This window comes from Cupressus sempervirens, chromosome 9 (genome assembly GCF_028749045.1).
Source record: "Cupressus sempervirens isolate cs-2001-9-10 chromosome 9, ASM2874904v1, whole genome shotgun sequence".
NCBI classification, from domain to species: Eukaryota; Viridiplantae; Streptophyta; class Pinopsida; order Cupressales; family Cupressaceae; genus Cupressus; species Cupressus sempervirens.
The window spans coordinates 333,158,314-333,173,597 of NC_143126.1; the positions used below are offsets into that span (position 1 = coordinate 333,158,314).

The 15,284-nt window shown below is 38.6% G+C and overlaps 1 protein-coding gene across 1 annotated transcript; it reads right to left on the bottom strand.

Annotated features, from left to right (window-relative positions):
- Positions 1–1,754: 1,754 nt before the first annotated feature.
- Positions 1,755–2,363, bottom strand: LOC149538703 (uncharacterized). The gene is made up of 2 exons (XM_089802488.1): positions 2,064–2,363; positions 1,755–1,823 (listed from the first exon to the last, which is right to left on the bottom strand). Exons 1-2 carry the CDS (start codon positions 2,361–2,363, stop codon positions 1,755–1,757), a joined length of 369 nt encoding a protein of 122 aa, XP_089658614.1.
- Between the last annotated feature and the right edge of the window lie 12,921 nt (positions 2,364–15,284).

Consider the following 15,284-nt stretch of genomic DNA (forward strand, 5'->3'; position numbering starts at 1 on the left):
ATGAGACTCACCTTGTCACACCCAAAATAGAAAACTGCAACTAGAACATATGAATTCACAACACAAAGTAAATCACAATACACACATACACCAAAACTCAAACATGATCCCTCAACCTTACACAACACACCATATTACAACTACATTACAAAAAAATCACATGCATAACACAATAAAAATAATCAACTTAACAACAAACTTTCATAGCAAGGGTACATAAGGTTACCAACTTGGTTTCCAAGCAAATTTGAGCTCCCTCTCTTTTTACCAACAATCCTCCTCCTAAGCTATCTTCTTCTCCTTGTTTTTTTTTCCCTTTTCCAAAATTTTACCCCACTTAGATTCTTTTTCCAGATCTATCCAAAAATTCTCCCCCCAAGAACTCTCCAACCAACTCTCCCTAAAGAATGTTTTCTTTTGATGCTTAAGTTTCCAAATTCGGCCAACTTGGGAATCCACAATTTTTGGGTGCTCTTTTCAATGCCTAGGGAAGCTTATAATACTTAAAAATGCCCCTACCCCCTAGGTATATCATATGGGCTTTAAAATAAGACCTCAAACTACCCCTAGGGATGGTGTAAACCTCCTAGAAATTCACAAAAGGTGTGCATTCGACCTAGAATGGAAAGAATCTCTCTTGGACCCATAAATAAACCTAGGGAAAAGAAATCCCACCAAACCACTCCTTGGTTCACTCAACCACCTACCATCCCACTAAGCATGCTACAAAGGAGAACATGTGTCAAGTGACACCACAATACACACAACACACTTGGGAAGCCATCAAGAAAAACAAATTTAATTTTATAGAATCACAATAATACACACAAATTGGTTTTACAAATAAAATACAAGGGTAAAAAGGTTATACCCTCCTTAGGGTTAACCTTGGTTTTTCCAAACACCTAGCAAGGTTCTCCATAAATCCATGGGCTTCTTTCCTGCACACTTATTGCAAATATCAGTAGTCCAAGAATAAGGTGATAAAATGATAATGTAAATATAAATCACATAGATTCTATCATCAATGAATAACATAACTAATATGAAATATGTATTTCCATTCATATCACATTACACACTTCACATTTGTAGCAATTCTCTAATCTAGATAGTAAAACATTATGATCATTTATTCTTACAGAAAATTATGGAATTAATCTACCTTAAGCAATGCATCAAATATAATATAAGTATACAATTCTAGTTTATTCAAATGATACATGAATTCTTAATGTTACTCTAAATATGCTAAGACATGATAATCTAGCACCATATGGAGACCACAATTCAAAAATCAAAAATTCACTTGAGTATAACATAAGCTTTAATCATGACATATGGATCATCAAGAAAGTAAGTAAGCATATCTGAATAACATCATAAAAACTACTTAGAATATTAGTGTCCTAGTAACATCATAAGGAATCATCATATAGCCTAATGATATAGGTATCAATGTCCCAATAACATAACATGAAATCAAATAGTCTAAGGATCAAAATATCAATGTCCATAGTGGGTAATAATGTGTCATCTAGAGTCTAACTATCAAAGTCCAAAAGAAACAAAATGTCAATAGTGCTATGATGGTCAGGGTGGGACATGACATCCTCCCCCTCTAGGCATGAACTTCCTCCTGGAGTTCATCAAGTAGATAGGGGTAGTCACGTCTCATCTGCATCATGTCCTCCCATGTGGTTATGACCTCATCATAGCAATCCCATTGGACCTTAATGGTCCACTTCTCTGCCTCAAAGTTGAAGGGTCCTACGGGCCAATATGCGAATGGGCTCTAGGGACAGCTGGCCATCTAGTGCTACCTGCATAGAACCCCAATCTATAACATGAGATGCATCATAAATATACTTCCTTAAGGAAGAGACATGAAAAACATCGTGGATGTGTGATAGGCTAGGTGGCAAGGCTAAGCGATAAGCAACTAGTCCTATCCTCTCCAAAATCTCAAATGGCCCAACAAATCGAGGAGAAAGCTTAGATCCCTTTCCAAAATGGATTGGGCTCTTGTGCGAACGCACTCTCATAAATACTCTATCTCCCACCTTAAAGGCTCGATCTATCCTATGGGCATTAGCATACTTCTTCTGTCGATCTTGAGCTTCCCTGAGATGTTGCCTAATCAAAAAGACTTGTTGTTCCATCTCCTGGACAATCTGTGGTCCAACTGTTACCCTGTCCTCAATCCTATCCCAACTTAATGGTGTCCTACAAGGTCTGCCATATAGGGCCTGATAAGGTGGTATGCCCAAAGAAGAATGGTACCCATTATTATAGGCAAACTCTACTAGATGCAAATAATCCTCCCATTTAACTTGATTATCCATCACATACATGCGCAACATGTCCTCTAATACCTAGTTAACTCTCTTAGTCTGCCCATCTGTTTGAGGGTGGTATGTTGTGCTCAAGTTAAGCTTAGTCCCTAGGGCTCCTTGTAACTCTCTCCAAAAGGAGGAGGTAAATATAGAGTCTCTATCAGAAATAATCTTGCAAGGAATGCCATGGAGTCTCACAATGTCTCGCATGAATACTTGTGCTACTGTAGGAGCAGTGAAAGTGGTACGTATAGGTGAGAAGTGGGCCACCTTGGTCAATGTGTCAACTGTCACCATGATGGCATCGTGACGATGAGAAGACATAGGAAGACCCACAACAAAATCTATAGAAATAACATCCCACTTCCACTCTAGAATCTCATGAGGATAAAGTAACCCACTAGGATGTCCATGTTCTGCCTTAACTCTCTGGCACTCTAGGCATCTAGCAACTATCCTTGCAATATGCATCCTCATGCCGGGCCAATGAAAGAGTCATCTCAATTTTGCATGAAACTTCCTAACCCTTGGATGTGCTGCATAAGGTGCCCTATGAGCCTCAAGAACAATAAAATCATGCAATCCTCCAGTAGAAGGTACATAAATGCACCCTCGGTGATGTAGAAGTCCATCAAACTCTAACACATAGTTGGAGAACCTCCCCTGAAGAGGCCTCTGAGATCTAATCATCTGACACACATCCCTATAAAATCATCCTCCGGTAAGTGTTGCATTATTCTCCCCCTCAAATCTGTGCTGGTGTCCATGGATGACAACTCATGGCATCTTCGACTTAAGGCATCTGCAACCACATTCTCCTTCCCCTTGATGTAGTGTACATCAAAGTCATATTCACATAAAAAATCCATCCATCTCCTTTGCCGAGCATTAAGGTTCGGTTGAGAGAAAATATACTGAAGGCTGTGATGATCTGAGTGGAGTTCAAAATGGTGTCCCAAAAGGAAATGGCACCATCTAACCAAGGCATGTACTACTGCTGCGAGCTCAAGATCATGGGTAGGATAATTGAGTTCATGAGTCTTAAGTTTCCTAGACTCATAGGCTATAACTCGCCCATTCTGCATGAGTACTACCCCTAACCCATCCAATGACGCATCAGTACACACTACAAAGTTTGTAGAGGGATCAGGTACTACAAGAATAGGAGCACTAGTAAGGGCCTTCTTCAGCTCTTGAAAAGCTCTCTCACATTTTTCTGTCCACTCAAATTTCTTCCCTTTTATCTGGAGAGAAGTAATAGGATGTGCTATCCTTGAGAAACCCTCCACAAAATGCCTATAGTAACCAGCCAACCCCATAAAGCTCCTGACTTTTGTAACTGTCGTCGGTGCTGGCCAGTCTATAATGGCTCTAATCTTTGATGGGTCAACTAAGATCCCATCACCTGATATCACATGACCTAGGTAGCTGATCTCTATGCAAAAGAAAGAACACTTCGGCAAATTGGCATATAATTGATTATCTCTCAAGCACTGAAGGACTTGTCTCAAATTTTCTTCATGCTCCTAGTCATTCCATGAATAGACCAATATATCATCCAGGAATATCACCACAAATCTATCCAAGAATGTACGAAATAATCCATTCATAAGGCTCATGAATACAAATGGGGCATTAGTGAGACCAAAAGGAACCACTGTAAACTCATAATGTCCATATCTCATGCAAAAAGCAGTCTTATGGATGTCACTCTCCACAATCCTCAACTGGTGATATCCTGACCTCAGATCAATCTTTGAAAACACTCGAGCACCTTGAAGCTATTCAAATAAGTCATCAATTCTAGGAAGTGGATAATGGTTCTTAATGGTTAGCTTGTTAAGCTGGCAGTAGTCTATGCATAACCTCAAGGATCCATCCTTCTTGACAAAGACAACTGGTGCTCCCCATGGTGAGACACTAGGATGAATGTGCCCCTTCTCCAAGAGTTCTTCTAGCTGAATCTTGAGCTCATTGAGCTCATTAGTAGTCATCCTATATGGAGCTCTAGATACTGGTTGGGCCCCTGGAACCAAATCAATATGGAAATCCACTGTCCTGGGTGGAGGCATACCCGATAATTTAGAAGGAAATACATCTCTAAACTCTTGTAACATTGGGTAATCCTCGAGACATGGCCCATTCTCCTCTCCCTCAAGATCATTAATGGTAATAGCATATAACTGACACCCTTTTCTCATACATCGCTTAAGCTGCATAGCGGAGATCATGCGAAGGGACACAAGTCTCTGAACGCTTGAAATCACTATAGGTATACCATGATCATCATTACACTCCACCTCCTTCTTCCTACAATCCACCTTGGCATGGTGAGCACATAGCCAATCCATACCAAGGACTACATCATATGATCCTAAGGGGGTGATACGTAGATCTGCACAAGTAGTGATATCCCCAATTTGAATAGGACAATTCCTGACCATGGATCTAACCAATACCTTAGCACCTAAGGCTAACTCTACATCCTAGCTAACATCTTGCTTAACTGCCACCAGCCTACAATGCTCCACAACTAAGGGTGATACAAAAGAATCAGTAGCTCTTGGATCAAACAATATAGATATACTACTACCACCAATAATACCTGTAGCCTCTATCACGGTAGCTTGATGCTCAGCCTGTCTACCATCTATTGCTGCAAATACCCTATGAGAACGTCCCATGTCACCCACTGTTGGTTTGGATGTAGCTACCCTCTATCTATGTGGACAATCCACAGCAATGTGATCCATGCCACCACAAGAATAACAAGGTCTGCGGGTCTGAGTTTGTAATTCTGTAGATCGGGGGTGCTGGTGTCCCCCTGTCTGAGTAGATCCACTAAAACCACCTCTAGTGGGCTGCTGAGTCCGTGCTGGAGGTGTATGAGAAGCTTGTAATCTATGATCCTGACGAGAACCCTGTGCCTACCTCTGCTTGGGCTTAGTACCCTGGTATCCCTATGGAGGCTTCTGCCTCTGATCCTGCTATGATTGGGGGCCTCTAAAAGATCCTGAAGAGTGTCAATGATTTCCCTTCCACTGTGACCTAGGTGGAAAGGGGGTAGTACCCCGATGCTAAGATCTATCATGAGTATCCTGAGCCTTATTGTGTATATCCTCTGCAATAAGAGCCCTCTCTATTGTAGCTCTGAAGCCTACTAGTGCTGCCATGCGAACCTGTCCTGCAATCGAGGGATTAAGACCTCTAATGAAACGATTAATCCAGAGCTTCTCATCTCTCATATAGTCAACATAAGGGAGGAGCTCTAAAAACTTATTCTCATACTGTGTTACTATCAATCCCCTCTATTGTAAGTCATGGAACTCATCAATCTTTCGCTGCCTATAATGCTCTGATAAATATCTCTCTCTGAACCTTTGTAGGAAGGTATCCCAAGTGAGAGTGTCCATATCAATATCCCCCATAGCCTTCTCCTCATCCCACCATTTGGAGGCTGGTCCTTGCAAAAGGTGTATAGAAAAATGGGCCCTTACATTACTCCCAAAAGGACGCAACCCATAACATCTCTCCAAACATAACAAGAAGGATTCTGCCTCTGAACCATTTGTGGACCCATGAAAAGGAGGTGGCTGAAGATGAAGCAATTATTTAATCTCATCTCCTATATCCTAGGGTGCTCTCGGTACAGGTCGAAGTTCTACCCCTGCTGGAGACTCAGGTCTGTGGACAGACTCCCCCTCGAGCTTAGCATGACTCCCAATACGACTAGGTGGAGGACTCCTTGTCCTCTCTCTGATAATAGTCCTATGCTCCTCTGACATTTGCTGACTAGGGTGACCTACTGTTACAGGAAACCTCTATTGTACTACACCAATAAGATTCTGGATAGCATCTAGAATGTCCTAGTTGGGGTTCTGGGGTTGTTCCCCCTATCCAATCTCTATCTCTGGCCCAACCCTAGCTTCTTGTGCCATACTAGCACCATGCTCTACACTGGCATCCTGCTCTACTTGTGCATCTCGTGCACATCTACCACCTCGTCCATGCCTGTGAGCGTTACGAGTGACCACTGGCATCCTACAAAAAAAAAAAGAGTTTAAGAGTCAGGGTCAAGAAGCTTTAAAGTTCATTACTGGAGTCTCAAACAACTAAGAAAAAGTAATTCCTCTTTCTCTTTTTTTTTTTTTTTTTGTGAGGAATCATGGCCAAAGTCAACTTAGGGTGGGTGTCCTGCCACCATAGTTGCTTAGCCAATGTCCCACATTGGTTAGATATATTAAAGTGTTATCTTCCATTGCATATGCATATATGTATATTTATTTATTCATTATTTTTAATTATTATTATTTTTAAAAAATATTTTTTTATTATTATTATATTAAATTATCATTAATAGGTAACTTCATGGACATCAAATTATAATAGCACTTATTCATGATTACTAACACATTACCACTTAGTTGCTTCATTATCACAAACTTATTTAAATAATTATCTCTTAAGTAGTTTCAATAAAAAATAAAACTCATGTGGGCAAATAAAATAAGTGCATTTTAAATTTGTGTAAAAGAGGAAGATAGCATGGCAGGAGTGGGATTTGAACACATGACCTCTTGAATCACACCTTTTCCACCCACCCCACTAACCAACTTTCCTTCTTTTACTTCATGTTTTGAAATAGAAAACATTTTAATAAGGGAGATCTCATTTGAATTTGGGTCAAAGAGTCAACTTATGATCAATTTGAAATTCATTTCTTTATCTTTCTCTTCCAACCCTAACCCTAATTCGAAATTAGGGCTATGAAAAAGTATAAAAGTAATTTTCCCTCTTTCTTATGTTATTTTTCATGTTCCTTCCATAGGGTTTCAAACCCTTGTGCATTTCTTTGTTTTTCCCTATTGTTATTGTGTGTATGTTTCTGTTTTTGTTTTGTTTTTTTGTTTTTGTTTTGTACAGGTACTTGAATTCTATTGGAGATCGAAGCAAGCTTCCATGGAGGATAAATGATATGTATATGTTTATCTTTGATATACACACACATATCCTTGTGTGGATATATGTTTGAGATGGATAGAGCTCAATATTTGTAGAGGGATCCATGTTTAGCCATGCATGAGTTCTCTGATATATCCTATGGCATTATTATGCCCATAATTTGTTGCAGGTTTTCTTTTTTTTTGTTTCATGGATATAAAGATGAGCATTTTATTATTAATTTCTTGTGTGAGAGGGGGTTGTCCCTGGCCTTGCCTGTACTTAGTGATGAGCACACAAGAGAAAAACAAATTCTGTCATTTAAGAGTCAATCATATTGCATTAGCATTTTTAGAGAAATGAAATCGAATATTTTCAAACTCTTTCTGGGTTTTCTCCAGAAGGGGTCTATTTAGGTCTTACGCAAGCAAAATCCACAAAAGTTGAACGCACACAGAGTTACAAGTCTTTAATAAAAGCATCATTTTTTTTTAGTTTATAACATATTTTCTTTATTCATTTCAAAACTAGGTTTTGAAGGCAAGATCAAGGGCTATGCACAACCTTGCATTGATCCCTTGATACCATGGTCTATATCAACATGCATATATGCACAACTTTCTTATTGTATTTTAACTTGTAGTTTTTCAGATTCATGGTTATATGTATATATATTTGTTTTTTTTTTTTTGTGTTATCACAGATTCATATTTCTAATATCTAGTATTTGAATACAGTTGAAAGGAGTTTCAGATCTACTACTTAAATTTCCTTTTGAAATCAACAAAATACTCAAAATTAAAAAAAACATTTTAAGTTTACTTTTTCAACAAACAAAATACTTAAAACTGGAAACATAATGAGCCTAGGTCCTAGTTTTGGAAACCTGGGCTCTGATACTAAGTGTAGTGCACCAATATTACAGTCAAAGGAACCAGCAAATATAAATATATTTTTCTTTTTCAATGAAAGCATTTTTATTTTATTTTATTTTATTATATTTATTTACCTTTATCTACAATATTGATGTACATTACTACAATACATTTAACTAACTTCACCAACCACTTTAGTTCCTTCCAACCAGAACATTATTTGAAATTCTAACAAAATGTCTTTATAACCAAATGTATCAATTTCAAATGGAGACACACATTTTCTCTTAGAATCATTTTAGAAACAAAAACATAACAACTTTACTCATTTCTATATACTATAGGATAGTGCATGATATATAAATTTTTTTAATCACTGAATGTAGCAACATATCAACAAGTACAGTCCACTTATACAGTCCACTTATACAATTTTTCAGCTTACAAGCTGTCATAAAATGCAATATTGGGAGTTACCCAAGGGTGACTCTCCCTAATACAATAAGAATTCACTTGGAAGTATGGTTTTGCTGCAAATGAAAATAATACAACATCCTTCTTCTCTTCAAGTCTTCAATCCATATATCACAACCTGCAGTACAACACACACAAACAAGCCCATGGTACTCTCCTCCCAACCTTAGGCCTTTTAAAGGCCACCCCCGAGCAGGGAGAACCTTGACTAGGTGGACATACATTATTAACAACCATTTACAACACAATGCAAACATTACAAAACTGTTCACACATTTTATAGTTGACAAATAAAACCACAAAAATTTCCAACCAAGGTAGACCACTTAGGATCACATGTAGATCCATCTCAAGGGGTAAGGGTGGAAAATGAATGTTGAGGAGACTCCACCTGCAACTATGCCTTCATTAGGCTATACACTTTATACACATTCCTTCACAAGGCAACCCAACACCACGTACATGCCCTCACATGGCATCTTTACAATACTTATAACTCTAGCAAGGTGGCATATGGGGCCCATAACACCCATATGGCATCCCTCTCCTACTCTAGGAGAGACTCTCACCCAACACATTCCATATGCACCCCTTACCCTCACAAGGCTCTCTTTCCCTCCCAAGAGATGAGACTCACCTTGTCACACCCAAAATAGAAAACTGCAACAAGAACATATGAATTCACAACACAAAGTAAATCACAATACACACATACACCAAAACTCAAACATGATCCCTCAACCTTACACAATACAACATTACAACACACCATATTACAACTACATTACAGAAAACTCACATGCATAACACAATAAAAATAATCTACTTAACAACAAACTTTCATAGCAAGGGTGCATAAGGTTACCAACCTGGTTTCCAAGCAAATTTGAGCTCCCTCTCTTTTTACCAACAATCCTCCTCCTAAGCTATCTTCTTCTCCTTGTTTTTTTTCCCCTTTTCCAAAATTTTACCCCACTTAGATTATTTTTCCAAATCTATCCAAAAATTCTCCCCCCAAGAACTCTCCAACGAACTCTCCCTAAAGAATGTTTTCTTTTGATGCTTAAGTTTCCAAATTCGGCCAACTTGGGAATCCACAATTTTTGGGTGCTCTTTTCAATGCCTAGGGAAGCTTATAATACTTAAAAATGCCCCTACCCCCTAGGTATATCATATGGGCTTTAAAATAAGACCTCAAACTACCCCTAGGGATGGTGTAAACCTCCTAGAAATTCACAAAAGGTGTGCATTCGACCTAGCATGGAAAGAATCTCTCTTGGACCCATAAATACACCTAGGGAAAAGAAATCCTACCAAACCACTCCTTGGTTCACTCAACCACCTACCATCCCACTAAGCATGCTACAAAGGAGAACATGTGTCAAGTGACACCACAATACACACAACACACTTGGCAAGCCATCAAGAAAAACAAATTTACTTTTATAGAATCACAATAATACACACAAATTGGTTTTACAAATAAAATACAAGGGTAAAAAGGTTATACCCTCCTTAGGGTTAACCTTGGTTTTTCCAAACACCTAGCAAGGTTCTCCATAAATCCATGGGCTTCTTTCCTACACACTTATTGCAAATATCAGTAGTCCAAGAATAAGATGATAAAATGATAATGTAAATATAAATCACATAGATTCTATCATCAATGAATAACATAACTAATATGAAATATGTATTTCCATTCATATCACATTACACACTTCACATTTGTAGCAATTCTCTAATCTAGATAGTAAAATATTATGATCATTTATTCTTACAAAAAATTATGGAACTAATCTACCTTAAGAAATGCATCAAATATAATATAAGTATACAATTCTAGTTTATTGAAATGATACATGAATTCTTAATGTTACTCTAAATATGCTAAGACATGATAATCTAGCACCATATGGAGACCACAATTCAAAAATCAAACATTCACTTGAGTATAACATAAGCTTTAATCATGACATATGGATCATCAAGAAGGTAAGTAAGCATATCTGAATAACATCATAAAAACTACTTAGAATATTAGTGTCCTAGTAACATCATAAGGAATCATCATATAGCCTAATGATATAGGTATCAATGTCCCAATAACATAACATGAAATCAAATAGTCTAAGGATCAAAATATCAATGTCCATAGTGGGTAATAATGTGTCATCTAGAGTCTAACTATCAAAGTCCAAAAGAAACAAAATGTCAATAGTGCTATGATGGTCGGGGTAGGACATGACACAATCTATTTCTAATTATGCCTCTACTTTCGACCGGATCGGGGTTCCCCTTTGCCACCATGTCAAAGTTGGCTTTGTGCTATTCCTCAGGAGGAAAAGACCATCTTGCTTCCTATCTTCTCATGGCATTGTCTTTCTTATTGGCTTTTTTGATTCCACCTTCCTTGATATTTCCTCCTTTGGTTATTGCAAAATTCTCCAAAATGAGAACTTCTATTTTCTCAACAATTATGAACTCTACAGACTCTCTTTCTCTGAATATTTTAATTTTGCATTCTTTCTAGATTCCCTAGTAGAAGTGTGGGAGAGTCTAGGAGCTCATTAACTAAGAGTTCAAACTAGAGTGATGGTTTCTCCACTGGCAGAAGAAATCTAGGATACTAGCTAGGGGGCACCAACTTAATCCAAGATCCTTAGTCAGGAAGATCCACACTTTGGAAGAGTAGGGGCAGTGGATGAATAAATGATTGACCATTTCCAGTTCATGCTTGTAGAGGCAACATCTATTGGGGATAATTTGGTGTCTCTTGGCTAAATTATCCAAGGTGAGAATTTTCTCTTGTAGGAGGAGCTAGAAGAAAATGTTGATTTTAGGTGTGAGACTAAAAATTTGGGCTTTGGCCCAAATAGATTTCTCCATCTTGTCCCATAAAGGGAAATAGCTAGAAGCAATAGAATAAAGCATGTTCGAGGTGTCTCCCCAAATTGATGGAGTCCCTATCATTATTAATTAAGGTGGCATTTAGTAAAACCATCAAGGAGTTAAGGTCCAGGGATATTATAGACAAGTTGTACCATCCATTCTCTAATCTATACTCACTAACTTTCATGCCAAACCTTTCTATGCATTGCACTACCCATCTTCCATAGTTGGGGTGGTTGATTAGTGGTCCCTGACACGTCTAGTTGTCCTGCCAATATAAAAATTTGTCACCTTTTCCTACTTTTCATTTGGCCTTGGATTTTGCTAGGGGTTTGGCCTTAAATATCCCAATCCAAATGTAGGACCCCTAGGGAATCTCTATCTCATAAATTGAGAAAATGAGGGATTATCTTCTCAGATATTTCTCAAACAAGATATCTCTCCAAACACCCGTGCTTTGAAAAATGCACCATAGCTATTTAGCTAAAAGGGCATTATTGAGATGTCTAATTTTCCTGATACCTAACCCCTCATGGTGTTTGGGAAGGAAAATGAGGTCCCAAGAAACAAGGTGGTATCTCTTGTGATCTTCAGACCCAAACCAAAGGAAGTCCCTTTGAATCTTCTCCATTCTATATGCATGTTTGGTCAGGATACCAAAGAGGCTTAAGGAATAATAAGGGAGGTTCTAAAATATAGATTTAACTAGAGTACACTTGCCAACCTAAGTTAGGGTCTATTCCAGAATGAATCTGATGGTCTAGTGCCCAGAGGCAAGCTGAGATAGTTGGCTAGCAAGGACCCAATGCCACTTCCTAGGATGTGAGCAATTTTTCTCAATCTCTCCAAAGGTGTATTGATAAACTAAACTGAGCTCTTCTCCCAATTGATAGCCTAGCCTAAGCCCCTGGTATAGGTGTTGAGGAGATCCTTAAAAAATTTGGCCTCTCTAATAGAGGCTTCTCCTCCCAAGATAGTGTCATCCACAAATTGTTGATAAGAGAAGGAATAGGAACCCGAACAGGGCTTAAGCCCTTATAAACTCCAATCCTAACTTTTCCTCTGGATAAGTCTTCCCAAGCATTCAGCCAAGATGATAAAGAGGACAAGGGATAAGGGATCACCCTACCTTAATCCTCTTGAAGGGAAGAACAAAAGAGAGGGGGAGCCATTAACCAAAATAGATAAAGAAGGAGAAGTAAGAAGTTGAGAGATGGGCTTACAAACTTGAGCATCAAACTCAAAAGCCTGAAGGACAAACATAAGGAAATTCTAGTCCACTTTGTCATAGGCTTTAGACATATCCAATTTTAGTAGAAAACCTTCCTTCTTACCAGCCTCAAGAGGGTGGATGACCGTGTGGACCGTGAAAATGGAGTGAAGAAATTGCCTCCCAGGGACAAAGCCAATCTGCTGAGGAGCTCAAAAGTAAGGACCTTAGATATGATTTTGTAGAAAGAATTGCAAAGGCTAATAGGCCTAAACTTTTCCATTGAGTCAGCTCCTAGAGTCTTGGAAATGAGAACCAGGAACATGGCATTGAGTTCTTTCAAGAGATTTCTAGCTCCAAAGAAATCTTGAATAAGCTTAATCACATACCTATTGACCACCTCCCAATAGATCTGGAAAAAGAAGGTCAGGAAACCATCTGGGCTAGGAGCTTTTTCCCTCAAAAGAGAGTTGAGAGCTTGGACAATTTCCACTAGGGAGGGAATAGCTTTTAGTATCAAATTGTGATGTGCTTGCAACAAGGAAGGAATAGAAGAAAAAATATTTATTTGATCAAGCACCAAGAAAGAAGGGTCCTTGGAGAGGAGGGAAGAGAAAAATTGAACAACTTCATCTGCAATCTCATCATCCTTGAATAATTGAGCCTATCCCTTCTTAATGTTAGAGATCCTATTATTTTCCCTATGTTTAAGAGTGGTCAAGTGGAAGAATCTTGAGTTCTAGTCACCCTCTCTCAACCAGTTAACTCTAGATCTTTATTTCCAAAAAAGTTCTTCCTTTGATATAATGTTGTGGACATTAGAGAGGATGGCCCTCTCTTTCATCCTATTCTAGTCATTATATTTGGAATGCTGAATTTCTTCCTGGATGATATAAAGATGGTCGATCTTCTCATCTTTATCCTGAAAAGTGTGGCCAAATTTTGACATATTCTAGATCTTAATGTTTATCTTCACATTTTTCAATTTCTAGGAAACTCTGTACATAGTAGTGCCTTCAACCTCAATATTCCACCATGAAGAGATCTTGGATTCCAGAGCCAGGTGGGTAATCCACATTTTCTCAAAATAGAAAGGGAACATCCTTTTGATAGAAAAAGGAGAGACAAAGAGAGAAATATGAGAATGGTCTAAGCTTATTCTAGGGAGAAGGGAAAGTCTATAGGAGTTTGTTTGTAGCCACCTGGGAGAGAGAAGGGCTCTGTCAAGACAAACCTGGATATAGTCATCACCAACTCTTTTTTTATACCAAGTAAATCTTCCTCCCTAAAGGTCCACATCCATCAAAGCCAGGTTGAGGATGAAGTTGGAGAGGTCAAGCACGCTATCCTAATCTAGGGCAAGACCAATACATTTATCATCATTAGTGAGAGGAGAGTTAAAGTCCCCCATGATGATCCCTTTATTGATGTCATTTTTGGTGATGATAGTAAAGATCTTATTTCAGAAGGCTTTCCTTTCCCTTTTAGAGTTGGGGGCATACAGGTTCAAGATAGACCAAGAGTCATCACTATGGATATGAGACACCTTGCATAGGAGAGCATTATCATCATTGAAGATGGGGATAAACCTGAATGCCCTATTGTTAAATAGAACCATCACCCGTCTTGAGGCACTACCTGAGTTAGTGGCCTAACAGTTCATGAGTTTGTTAAAACAAATATTTTTAACCAACTCCTTTTTCATCTTGGTCTCCTAGATCACCAAAAAATTGGGTCTTTGATCTCTGATTGAATTTCTAACTAGTTCCTATTTATGAGCCCCATTAAGGCCCCTTATGTTAAAAGAAATGAACTTCATTTCTTACTTCCTAAGAATTCCTTGATAGTTCTTTGGCTCTTGTTTGCCAGGTTCATTTTGGTTTCTTCTTGCAATATTTGATTGGATTTCTTCCTTCTTTGTTGCTTGGGGGTTGTCCTAACATCAACCCTAACCTTGCTTCTAGTTGTTGTAGGGGATAGAGGGGGGTGGTCATGAAGTTGGTTCTTTTTTGTCATGCACTAGCTATTAAGGCTATCATGAGAGCAACTATCAATCCATTCTTCCCAATGGGAGATCTGGTCAGGAGATGCATTGTTGATGAGTTGAAGGAGTTTTTCCTCCAATCCCTTGGGAATAGATGGGGCAATCTCCTACCCAAAATCTATTCTAAAGGGATGGATTGGGGAAGCCAGCTTGGGGGAAATCTTCTAAGGAGAGTCCTGCCTACCATTGGAGTAGGGGGTCTCCATCCTCAAAATTTCTCTCTCATTAGAAAGGGGTGGTTCTTGCCTCTTTTTATTCTACCTCTTGTTATGTTGTTCAAGTTATTTTAGCTATATACCTTCCTCTTTAGTTGTGGCTCCCTCAGGGAGGCTGCATTAGCTAACACCATTTGAGGTGGATCATCCATGTTAGCATCAATTTTCCTAGATGTGTTATGCTTTTCTTCCTTGCTCTCTCACAACTTTGAAGGCTTGGAGGGTTTGTGCCTCTAGATCAACTTCTTCTTTCCTTTGGCAAAAGAGTGAGAAGGGATAGATTTCTTCTTAGCTTTG

Coding starts and splice junctions, on each gene's coding strand:
- LOC149538703 (XM_089802488.1), bottom strand. CDS start 2,363: ATGTTGCGCATGTATGTGATGGATAATCAAGTTAAATGGGAGGATTAT. Junction 1,824..2,063: donor GGATAGATCGAGCCTTTAAG/GTGGGAGATAGA, acceptor GGTTCTATGCAG/GTAGCACTAGATGGCCAGCT.